At 38.8% G+C, this 12,830-nt stretch overlaps 1 protein-coding gene across 5 annotated transcripts in view; it reads right to left on the bottom strand.

Annotated features, from left to right (window-relative positions):
* Positions 1 to 12,830, bottom strand: part of PRKG2 (protein kinase cGMP-dependent 2) — a 100,617-nt gene that overhangs the window by 30,318 nt on the left and 57,469 nt on the right. For 3 of the 5 annotated variants that reach the window (XM_070505535.1, XM_070505533.1, XM_014836318.3), the window contains exons 10-14: positions 10,446 to 10,544; positions 8,682 to 8,835; positions 6,654 to 6,790; positions 3,810 to 3,899; positions 1,544 to 1,685 (exon numbers count right to left, since the gene is read on the bottom strand). In XM_070505535.1, the coding sequence (XP_070361636.1) occupies positions 1,544 to 1,685; positions 3,810 to 3,899; positions 6,654 to 6,790; positions 8,682 to 8,835; positions 10,446 to 10,544 (622 nt within the window). Of the gene's footprint in view, positions 1 to 1,543; positions 1,686 to 3,809; positions 3,900 to 6,653; positions 6,791 to 8,681; positions 8,836 to 10,445; positions 10,545 to 12,830 lie in introns of those variants that run through there. The other 2 variants (XM_044766716.2, XM_070505536.1) reach the window with 2 other exon arrangements.

The raw sequence follows: 12,830 nt of genomic DNA, 5'->3' as shown, positions 1-12,830 counted from the left end.
AATCCCAACGCTGTCTTATAAACTCAGCCATGCATGTAATACTGCTTTTTCATGTTCAATCCAGTATTTTTAGACTGAATTTTGTAGTGAGAGAATTTCAGTATATCTAGTTTGATATATCGCTAGAAATGGAAATATTCAACATTTACTTTTTAATCTCTCAAGGCTTTTGTTATGACTATTCACTTAGCTAGCTGGCAAATAAGTAAGCTAGATGGGTAACAATGGCTAATAGGAGGGATATTTACTGATGTCTCTGCCTAAAAATACCGAATATGCAATCTGATTTTTTAAAAACAGCTAAGATAGAAAGGAATGAATCTACTGGATAGTCTGCATCCTCCATGAAAGTTTTACTTCTAGAATATTCCAAAGGGTTTCCCTAAAGAGCTGTAAGAGGCATAGCCAATGAAGGAATTGTGAAGAAGAGTGATTGAGGCCTTGTGTTAGCACCTCACCAGTTCTCAAAGCTGTCTTTCATGAATAAAATAAAGCTTGAATGGATCAAAATGTTTCTTGGAAGTTAGCCAGATTTCACATGAAAGGACTTATTTTGCTCCTTTACTATAGAGAGAAATCGCTTAGCAATCGCACATAATGAATTTAATTCCTAAGGCTAAATTACACACTGTAACATGTGGACGATAAAACCTATTTCATCACTTTTTAAATATCCTAATTGCAAAATGTTTAGCACAGTAGCTTTACACATAGTAAACTGCTCATTAAATGGTACCTATTATTATTTCCATATATAAATGTTCTGATGTGAGAAACTAATATCTTTGTAAAGGTTCAATTCAGAGATGGTTTAATGTCCTCGAGGTACTGAGAAAATGGACTCAGGAAAACTCAGCCTGGGTTCCCCATCCTGAGGGAGTTCCCTCCTGAGGTCCGTAGTGCCCGGGTTTCTCCTCAGTTATGACTGCCCAGTTCTCTTGTAGTTTCACACTGCGGTTTATGTGAGTGGGAGCATTTTTTTCTGTGGTGTGACATCCAAGGGGATTCATGTTAGTATAAGAGGGTTACACAGATGGATAGCCTCTGTCCTTAAGGAGGCTATAGTCTGGTGTTGTGATTCTCAACCCTGATTGTACTTTGGAATCACCTAGAAAGGTTTCAAAACAATGACCAACATGCATATGTATATTTTTTCTCCGTATACAGACAGTGGACATGGGGGGCAGAGGCCATGCAATCTTCTTTCCTTGTTCCTTATAGCCAGCCCCTATATGTAGCAGGAATCGATTAAAACATGTTTAAAATTATTAAACAAAAATACTAACACAATCCAATTTTAAAGGCATGCTATTATGTGAATCCTTAGCAAGAGTCACAAATATGGTTGAAACATTAAATTCCTAGGCCCAAAAGAAAGTGCCTGTAACACTGCTCCGAGTGTTAAGTGTGCCAGTTTCAAAGGTCACATCCCCCAAAGTGAAAATAACAGGCGTACCAAAATTAAAAGAAAATTGCAATTATAACACAACTTTGCATTTAGAAATATCTTGTATGATACTGTCACTTACAGAATTTGTCTTACCAATTTAAGATAACCCTCAGCATCCAGAATTAAGTTTTCTGGTTTCAGGTCTCTGTAGATAATACCCAGTCGATGCAGGTAATCAAATGCTTCTGTCACACAAGCAACGCAGAACTTGGAGGTGGGTTCATCAAAGCTGCCTCTGCAATGAGACCATTTTCCCTATTAATACTCTAGACACACCACTTTGTTTGTCTGTTCTAGGTGTCAATTATTGCTTTGGTAAACTGATGCAGTATAAGTGTTTTGTAGGGCATCAACACTAACAGGTATTTAAGCTGCCAATGAATTAGACTACTGATCATAAAGACCTTCAGGGGTGGTACTTGATACAAACAAGAACTACTACTTCACTAAAATTAAAATATCTACATCCAAACGATTATTTCTGGTAGCCATGTATGATCATATAAAATAGAAAGATAAGAAAACAAGACTTTTTAGACATCTATGGCCAACTCTGGAGAAAATGCAACGATTTCAATGGAGAGCTTGACCCAGACTTCTGTAAATGATTCCCCGACTAAAAAATGACTCAAATGATCATTTTCATTCTCTGTTTGTATATGTAACAACAACCCACGTAGAAACAGGGTCATAACCTTTTCCTGTTTGGTGCACCTTGATGATATTAGAGTTTCCCTGGGTCAGCACTGTCAGCAGGTTTACATGGTGAATTATGAAAATGTGGAGGTGATTTGTGGCATGGTGTAATAGAAGGGTGTGGCTTTGGAGTGAGAGAAACTGGCTTCAACTCCTGCTTCTTCCACTCACTGTGTCCTTGGGCAAGTTGTTTAGCTGCTCTGAGACCCACATCCCCTATCTGTAAAACATTTACTACTTCCTTACCAAGGTTTATTACTTCCTTACCAAGATTGTTTTGAGGATCAGGCACAGTGCATAACAGGTAGTAGGAACTCCTGTTTCTAAATAGATTTGGATTTTCTAAATAGATTTGCCTGTTGAAGTAAAGATGGAAGATGCAAATGCTTTTGCAGGTATCATGCAAATCTCCTCACCCTTCCAGGTTTTCCTCATTCAAATCCATCCATCAAGATGTTCCTAACACAACACAGTCAACTCTACTCAGATGCTCTAAGGTCTCTGATTACCTAGGTCCGTGATTCTCGACCATGAAAGCATGTTAGAACTGCCTGAGAGGTTGTTAAAAAATCACTTACGAGACCCCATCCCAGATGAACTGAATCATAACCTCTGGCATTTGAGCCCAGCATTTTTACTTTGTAAACGCTCCCCATGTGATTGCAATGTGAAGCCAGGGTTGAGAACCACTGGCCCAAGTAATACTGTCTAAATGTTTGGCCTGTCATTAACCTCCACAACCGAGTGCAAACCCACTTTTGCATCTCCTCTTCCACTGCCTTTGCCTTCTACTCAAATTCTGCTGTCAATCATCCACAAAGAGACCCAACCCTATTCCAACTTTTCCGCCGAATCTTCTATCAGTTTCACTTCCCCTCTGCCTTTACAAATTTTGGTCATCTTTAGAGTTTAATTCAAGTCCTTCCTCTACCATCTCCTTTTTCTATCTTTTATCTCCTCTGAGCTGACTATCTACAACACTCATTTGGCATTTAATTACAAATTGTCAACTTCTTTGTCAGATTTAGTTTTTGCATTAAATAATGAAATGTTTTAAAACTGTACATTACATGATCTCCCCAAATAAAATCTCAACTCAGTGGAGGAAAAGTTTATACTTTTTACTCTTTCAGCTAGAAAAGATTACACTGTCTAGAAAACCCCCACACCGTCCACTGTGGAGCCTTGTACCAGGTGGTGCTCAGTAAATACCTGTGGCTTTGCTCATGTGGAAACCATCCCTTTCGTAAAACTGAATCTTTGCAGACCTCTTACTCTGCTTTTCAGGGAGGGCTTCACCACTCCCCACCCCTTTCTTCATCTCCCTTCCAGAGATTTAGAATCAGTAACATCCGGGTTTAGACCCACTCTGCCTCATAAAAACCATGTGAGCGAGGATAGTTTACACTGTGTCTAGGCCTGGGATTCTTCAATCCCTAACATGCGAATGGCCATGACAGCCTTACAGGGTGCCTATCACGTGATTATAATGCCAGCTAAGAAAATACCACTATTACCACTTTATTTTCTCAAGGGTTAATATTTTCTTGGAATCATTTCTTAATGACTTTCTTCTCATCTCTTTAAATGATCATGAGCAATAGCATCCTTTAGACCAGATGTGAGTAGACAAAAGTTATTGTTTCTAATCCTTTTTCATTACCTGTCTCTTAGTATACTCCATAACTCCCCTCCTAAGCAGGCCTCCAGAAGCATATATACATACTTATTGTCCTTGAAAGTACGATACAATCTGTGAAGACAAATAAAAACATAGTTATTATTAGAAATCTAGTGTTTTTTGATTTTTTTTTTGAGGAAGATATTAGCCCTGAGCTAACTGCTGCCAATCCTCCTCTTTTTGCTGTGGAAGACTGGCCCTGAGCTAACATCCGTGCCCATCTTCCTCTACTTTATATGCGGGATGCCCTGCCACAGCATGGCTTGCCAAACAGTGCCATGTCCGCACCCGGGATCCAAACTGGCAAACCCCGGGCCACTGAAGAGGAATGTGCGCATTTAACCGCTGCACCACTCGGCTGGCCCCAGAAATCTAGTCTTAAAGTCTTGTTACAGTTGCCTAAGAGCATCATGAGTAACATTTTGAACAATGGTCCTCATCTCTTTCCAAATATCCTCCAGCAACACTGGGCTTCCCGCTGAATACTCTGATCTTTCCTCGAGCCTTGCTTTTGCTCATGTTGACCCCTTTACATAGACTGCCCTCCCTCTACCCACAGACTGAACTTCTTACTCTCAATTTTGCTGTAAAAGTGTTATTCATTCCTCAAGGCCAAGATCAGGGGCCACCTTCCTAATAAGGCAGCTCATTATCCTACCTACCAAATGTGGCCTCTCCTTCCTCCAAATACCCAGAGACTTCTGCAGATATCTCCTTTAGGATCTGCCTTGCATAACAGTTATTCATGTGCATGTCTTATGTCCTCTAGTTGGTCTCAGGAAAGTGAATCTGAGACAGAGATTTGAGCAATAAGTTTAGTGAAGAGGGCACTTGGGAATAACACCCATGGGGAGGAGGGAAGCAGTGCTGGGCAGAGGGACAACTGGGCTATACTCTAGTTTCAACAAAACCCTCAGCTTCAAGGAGCTCTGCCATCATCGGATGCAGGAGAGACCTGGAGAGAGAGTATGATCGCGGGCAAGGTGGTTCTCTTCACTTTAGAGCAACAGCCAGAGAGGGACTGAGCTAAAGTCCTCAGATGGCAACACCCTCAGAAGCTGGGGGAATGACAGCCTCAATCCTGACGTGGGACGCAGGCAGATACCATATTTCAACACTGACTGAAAGCAGGTTCTGGGTCTTAATCAAGAGACCTCCCTTTTCTCCCTAATACCACGCCCAGGCTACAGCCAACAGTAGAGCAGCCATATCATGTGCAGACGGCAAAAGTAATCTAGTAAAGTGGTTCAGTGTGTGCTCTGGAATCAAGCTGCCAAGGCCTGAATTGCTGATTGGCCATTTATTAGATATGCAACCTCAATTTTCTTACTGTTCTTGTTCAATAAGGATAATAACATTTACCTGATTGTTCTATTATGAAAATCAAATGAATATTTATATGACTATATATGAATATGAATACATACTCATTTGATTATATATTGATTATATATTGATGTATATTATTGATATATATTAAGGTAATATAGATAAAATAAATAAATATTATATATTCTATTACATATATAAGATATATATAAATATATTTTGGTTAGAAGAGTGCCTGGAACATGTTAATTTCTCAATAAATGTCATCATTAGTATTTATTCTTAACATTATTATTGCCCTACTATACACCAGGCATTTTGCAAAAAGTTGGAAAGGAGAAAATGAATAAAATCTAATCCATGCCCTCAAGTTGCTCATGACAGTTTTTTAACGGATGATTGACAAAAAAAAGGGGGGTGCATTCTGGGAACATGATTAATATAAAGAAAATTGGGTGACTCTATTGCCAGCATTGCCAGGGTTCAGACTTCCGTTTTTTTTTCTTTTTGAGGAAGATCAGCCCTGAGCTAACATCTGCTGCCAATCCTCCTCTTTTTGCTGAGGAAGACTGGCCCTGAGCTAATGTCCATGCCCATCTTCCTCTACTTTATATGTGGGACGCCTACCACAGCATGGCTTTTGCCAAGCAGTGCCATGTCCACAACTGGGATCCAAACCAGCGAACCCCAGGCTGCTGAAGCAGAACATGCACACTTAACCACTGCACCACCGGGCCAGCCCCCAGACTTCTTTTTTAGTCTTAAAAAAAATGGGTCTGGGAATACGGATAGGCCGGAAAATTCTCTTAAGGCATTTGATCAAAAAGTATAAATGCTATTTATTATAGGGGCACTTTACATCACCCAGAAATCACTAATGCTACACTCTGGGGCATTGAGACATATATGAAAATACGTGAAAATCTATGTCTTAACTGGCCTACACCACTAACCCATGAATTCACAAGTAAAGAGAGCCATGGCCTACAATAACATATTTCTCTTCCAAACTCTGGTGATAGCTACAGAAAGAACAGTAACTATTAGGAGGTGGCTCTTTCGGCATCGAGGCACTGCTAGGACCATAGTCCGTTGCTCCTCAGCAGCCTACATGTGCCCAAATGCCACTTCTTGCAGAAATTCAACAGCAGCATACCCCCTGAGGGGTTTTGAATGAATTCTTGCTTCCCAAATTCTGCATTAGGTCTGGATTAAATAATCAGTTCAAATTATTCCACAATAATTTTATATTCTCTCTTTCTCTCTCTCTCTCTCTCTCACACACACACACACACACACACTTTCTTGAGATTTACTCAAGAATAAAAAAATCTGGACTCTTGCCTCTAGATCTCAAATTTCTCATATTTTATGTATTGTTGCTATGACTGGGATGGAGAATTCAGAGTTGGGCCTCCTCTTTCTCTTCTGTCCTCTTGCAAGGAAATACTCAGAAGAGCCTAAAACCCTAAATTCTGGGTGCCAATGTGCGCTTACTTCACAATGAAGGGAGAACACAGCTCTTCCAGGATCCTCTTTTCTGAGTAGACGTGCTCCTGCTGCTTAGTGTCAACTATGTGCTTCTTCCTTATACACTTCATAGCAAAAGCGACATTCTCATTTTTTACCTTAACCTACGTAAGAAGAGAAAGATCCTTCAAAATTAACTTACTAGGAAAGAGTTACAACATCTACAAAAAATATGTTAACTAATGAGAGTTAAAATTCTTTCACATTTAAATAGCAAGTAAGCTTTTAACCACTTATCCCTCTGGGAACTGAGTTTTTTCAGTATACACACTTCTCTTTTGTTGTAATTTCCCAAAGAGCTTACATATCTGCAACACGGTTCTAAAACACTGGTATTGAAAGAAGAAAAAAACTCTAGTTAGAAGATTCAATGTTTAGAAATCGATTCAGTTTCAAGTGTGCGACATGAAAAACTGACCAGAATTGCCAAAAATTATTCTGTCTTTATATTCACTTCTTTGATTTTCAAAACATTAAATCAAGATCCATATCCGCACTATCCAATGTGACAGCCACCAGTCACATGAGGTTATTTAATTTTAAGTTAATTAAAATTAAAAGTTCAGTTTCTCAGTTGCACCAGCCACATTTCAAATTCTCACCAGCCATATTCAGCTAGTGGCTGCCCAATTGGACAACGTGGATACAGAACATTTCCATCAGAGCAGAAAGTTCTATTGGACACTCTGCTCTAGATGGACAAATAAAATTTTCCCTTAAAAGGAAACAAAAAATTTTAATAGGTAACTATTCAGATGGGCTTAAAACTCCATAAATAGACTATATTCGACAAGTAATGAAATTGTGCAGAAATGGCTGCACCCCATATTTTGCTCACATTTGCCACTAGTGCTGCCTGTGACTTTTAAATCAATGGTGGAATTATTGTTTCAATCATTATTATCTAACTATATAAGAAATAGAACTCAGCATTGTTAATTCAATCCTTTTGCCAAGATCCTTGATGAAAAATACCACTGCAGACGGATACTGCCCTTCTCTCTCCACATGGCAGAAGAAACATTACAAATACTCTTTGGCCTATTAAGAAACTGCTTCCTCCCCCCTCACCCATCCGAGATGAAGTACTGACTGTGAAGGGTACTAGCCAGAGTGTCCTGGAAGCATTTGAGATCTGCTCGTGCCCAGGGCCATCCAGCAGACGGAGGTGTCAGCTTAGTTCCCAGAGGCTAAGGTACAATGAATCATTAAAAATCCGCTAGGCAAAGACGGGCGTGGTAACTGCCAAGGGTTCAGAGTCATCTGTACCCGGTAAGGTCACAGATCTCCATTCTACAGTTTCCTCAGAGGACTTGATCTGACAGCACCACTCTGCTGCTCCTCTGAAGCTGGTGATAAAGCTCAGAGAGGTGGTGATGTGGAAGATGCAGCCGAAATCAGGCCATAAGTTCCCAGCTGTCCTGATCAACACTACAGGAGGCTGCTCTTCAGACATCCCTTGCATTCATCTTCTTTTTTTTTTCGATAGAAAATTCTGAGCAACCCAAAAATAGGATAATGAAGGCCTAATACAGATATGGCAGTGGCGTTGTTTAAGAAACAGAACTATAATGTTAAAGATTTTGTTTCTACGACACTTCCACTGGACACATTCTTCTTTTCTTCAGTATATAGTTAGCATCATGAGTGTATGTATACACACATTTTGCTGTTAGGAAATACATTTTTTTTTTTATGTTTTACAGCTTTTGGGAATGCTTACTTGGTACATTCTCCAATAATTACTATCAAGAAAGAAATTCACAAGAGGATATGATGTAAAAAGCTTAAAATAGCAGCTATGTTATTACAAGTTACTAGCACAGACCTGCTACTATACAATATACAGAGTGAAAAGTGTACTTTCTCAATTTCAGTTCAAACCAACATTTAAGATAGCAATAACAATTCATACATTCCTCCAGGATACACTGGAATATAAAACAAAAAAAGTCAAAAGGCTTCTCTCAGATGCTTGAAACGTAAACCCCTTACAAGCTCAACTCTTCCGAACCCACCAACGCCCAGTGTTGCAATAATCTCAAGGTTCTGGAATGGGGACGATGAGGAAAATCTGGCCACCTTCTCCTTGAGCTGAATCATCTCCAGAGAGAGTGCTTTGGACAGCTTCCAGTTAGACATGGATCTCCTGCATAAGAGAAGTGAAATTTACATACACCCCTTAGTCAAGCAGGGGCTACACCACACATAAATTCCACTCTCACTGCAGTCCTATTTCTGCCGGTAATTACCGCTCATAATTTCCCCAAAAGCTATCTCAGCTTTTATAGGATCAGATTCAGTTATATCTAGGGAGAAAAGCAACAGAATATACAAACAAAAACCTAAAACATGCACAGTAAGAAATAGACAAATGTCAACTGAATCCCTGAGAGGTAAAAATGGGAGAATTGTCTCGTATTTAAAATATATCTCAATAAAGCAGTTAACATAAAAAGGGGGAGGGGGCTGGCCTGGTGGCATAGTGGTTAAGTTCGCACATTGAACTTTGGCAGCCCACGGTTCACAGGTTCAGATCCTGGGCATGGACCTACATGCCACTCATCAAGCCATGCTGTGGTGGCATCCCACATACAAAAATTAGAGGAAGATTAGCACAGATGTTAGCTCAGGGACAATCTTCCTCAAGCAAAAAGAGAAAAATTGGCAATAGATATTAGCTCAGGGCCAATCTTCCTCACCAAAAAATAAGGAAGAAGAAAAAGAAAGAGTCAGTGAGAGGAAATGAAACCAGAAAGTCATTTCCTTTGCTGCACATACAGTAGAATGCTACACTGATCTTTGCAGTGTTTTGATATTTTGTCACATCTTGAAGCTTTCCATGGCTGAACCAGAATAACTGGTTTTGTGCAACAGGACATATACATTTCTTACTTTCTGTCTACTGTTATTTGGAAATACTCATTTTTTTCTCTTAATTAAGGTTTGCTGCTCTGGATTATATATTCATAAATTGTTCTGACTACAAAAGGTCTCTGGCACAAAAATTGCAAATACATGCCTTGCAAAAAAAAAAAAAAAATGAAGTCCTGACTGAATGCTCTAACTTAACTCAAATGTCAGTTTTCTAAAACTTTTGAGTCTTCAGCTTCGACAGTACCATCTGGTGAATATATTCTTAATTATTCACTCTACAAAATGTTTTAGCAAAGGATTTTCAAATAATTTTAATGTTAAAAAGTAGATTTTTCTATTAAACAAAAATTTTTTCCTTAGTATTACTACATTTAGAGCACTATCCAACTCCTTCCTAGACACACACACACACACACACACACACACACACACACAGAGAGCCCTGGCCAAGAGCTCCCTTATATTTGGAAATCATTCTAACTCTACCCCTAGCTCTTTACCTGGAATCAGAATGAATGGGCTACCCTAGTGCGTGGCAATCCTGTTTGATTTCCATGGGCAAGAGCAGCTTCATTTCCTAATTAATGTCCTTTTCAGCTAAGTCACCAGGCAACGTAAAGAATTCCTTTCCCAAGGCCCCCTATCAGGAAATTTCTCCCTAACCTTACTGCTCATCGACCAAAGTAACGAGCTGACTACTTGTAGACTAAAATAACATCCATGCTAGTGGTAAGTGGTATCCTTATTGTAGAACAATTTAAAAGAACACCGCCCCCCCGCAAAAATTTTCTACTGATGGCACACTAAGAGTTACCGCATGGTAAGTCACAACACCGTGTCCCCTTCATCATATCCCACTTAGGAAAATATTCCTCCACTTACTTCGCATGTCTTTTTTCATCATCGCGGTTCAGGTTTGCCACATACCCTTCAAGGTATTTTTGGAGTTCTTCAAAAGTCCCGACTGTTTGGTTGAATGTTCTAAAGGAGTAAAATAAAATAAAATAAAAAGCCCTGTGCTGACAGTTACCATTGCAACGTGACATTCTTCTTAAGCTTATAAAACACTATTTGTATGGTTATTAGCAGCTTTGTAAATTGTTTCTCAATAATTTATGTCACATTAAAGTTGCCATAATATGTAGAATAGTTATTAGAAGTTATATATAATTGATCCTTTGAGTTTATGAAAGCAAAGAGGCTATCAGTGAGAAGAGAATTGTGCAGTTTCCTGCCTTGCAATTCACATTTACCAACAATTGCTCCTTCTTTTTTTTTAAGAAGACAGGAGAAAGGAAATAGTCTACATAATCTGTTTACTGAATCACCAGGTTCATAGGTTACAGATTTTTCTAACTTTTCTTAATCAAATTAAGCTCTTTATTTCAAAAATTCAGAATAAAATTTACCTCTTCTTTGTCCCTAGATAATACTCCTCATTTCACATTCCTTCATAGTTAAACCCCAATTTTTACCTTAACTTCGTAGTGCTCTGTCGGAGGCTCAGCCAACATCTTCCCTTGATCTCCCTCACCCTTTAAGGCTCAGGTGTGTTGTGGACCCCATCTGATCTCCCCACCCCCAGCCCACTGTCTCTGGGAATTCTTACATGCAGCACTGCTCAAGGAAAAAATAATCTTCCTTACCAATAAAACATACTTTCTTGATTAGTCTTCCAATGCTTCCCCACCCCAACACTGGACAATCTACCTTGATGTGTGATTTTTAGGGTAGTTCTCTTCCCTATTACAAAATAGTATCCTTCTAGAAACCATATTTTAATCATCCAGTAAATCTTAAGCATCTGGACACAGCAAAATGAAAGGAATGAAAATTTACCTCCAAATACCTGAAACTAATAAACCAGAGCCACATCCTTAGTACTGTTGCTACTTACTGCCTGCCTAGCCCTGAAGACCCCTACCCACATTTAACTGACCACCAGTCTATACTTATGTTATTAAGCATATCTTAGATACTGTGCTGTGTATTTTCCATTTTCCCCTCCAGATCTACTCTCCACTCTTTTCCACCCTTCTCTGTGGACTGTCCTTTGTTGACTGCAGAATAGTGAGAAACAAAACACTACTGCCATGGAATTTCAAGTTTCCAGTGATCGAAATTTTCAAGTAAAAAGGAAAGACTTCTTGTACTTTGCTTTGTTTTTACTTATTCCATACCTGGCCATTATTTTGCCTGCTATTAAACTAACTGAAGTATTGTTGTAAACAAATCTTATTTTTTAAATATAGGTGACACTACTGTCACAAGTCCCAAGACATTCTCCACAAACTAAAGTCAAGTTTAAACAACAACAACATTCCAGCTGTAACATTCAAACAAACTGTATTCATTCTGATGTTATCGCCTGAGGGGTAACTAATCAACTCCTGTGAGATTGTCCCAGCAACCAACAATGATAGAGATGTCCCAAATAATATTTCCCATTTGTTTAGAGCTATTGCCATTTTTCACAATTATTTCACACATTTTTATTACATTTTAAAAATAGGAAATATAGCTCAAACTTTAACTCTTCTTCTTGAAATGTATTCATCCTATGCATTTTTTTAAAAGGATGAATTAGGAAAGAAGAAATAAAGAGCCATAGGCTTTCAGTCACAATATTTCATTGCCAGGATGGTGCCCTTCACTCAGCCAAAATCTGGAGCACTTCCCATATGCCACGGACTATGTCAGATGCTGGCAGTGCAATGGCAGTGAGCAAGTAAATGTTTCTGTAATCATGAAGCTTACAGAAGAGTGGAAAGACAGATATTAAATAAAGCAATTAAACAAAGTATGAATAATGATATGATAAGGAGAGAGAGGGTGCTATGGGAGAATTATAACGGGATCTTAATCTAGTCTATAAGACACAGCTATGATGATCATCTAATTTATCATCCAAACATAATACTTTTCAGAGTGAAAGGGGGTGCTAATAATAAATACACTGGCATAGCCAGAACTGTCTGAGGAAATCCAGGCTGTAGGTCAACCTTGTCATACCTGATATTCAGCTTCTCACATCCATAAAATAAACCCACGTAACTTTTTATGTCTCGTTGTGCCTAACCCAAGATTTTGTATATTATTGAATCTCAACTATATACACGTAAACTAAACATTTTAAAATTATAAACTTCCAAATAATTTATAAAGTCTATAAAATCACTGCATCCTTTTCATGGATTAGGAATACATGAGATATTGGGCAAATATTTGGTTATGTGATTACAAGAAGAAATAGAGAAGGAGTTCTTC

Source organism: Equus asinus, chromosome 3, assembly GCF_041296235.1.
Source record: "Equus asinus isolate D_3611 breed Donkey chromosome 3, EquAss-T2T_v2, whole genome shotgun sequence".
Classification (NCBI taxonomy): Eukaryota; Metazoa; Chordata; class Mammalia; order Perissodactyla; family Equidae; genus Equus; species Equus asinus.
This window is presented reverse-complemented; position numbering and strand designations above follow the sequence as displayed.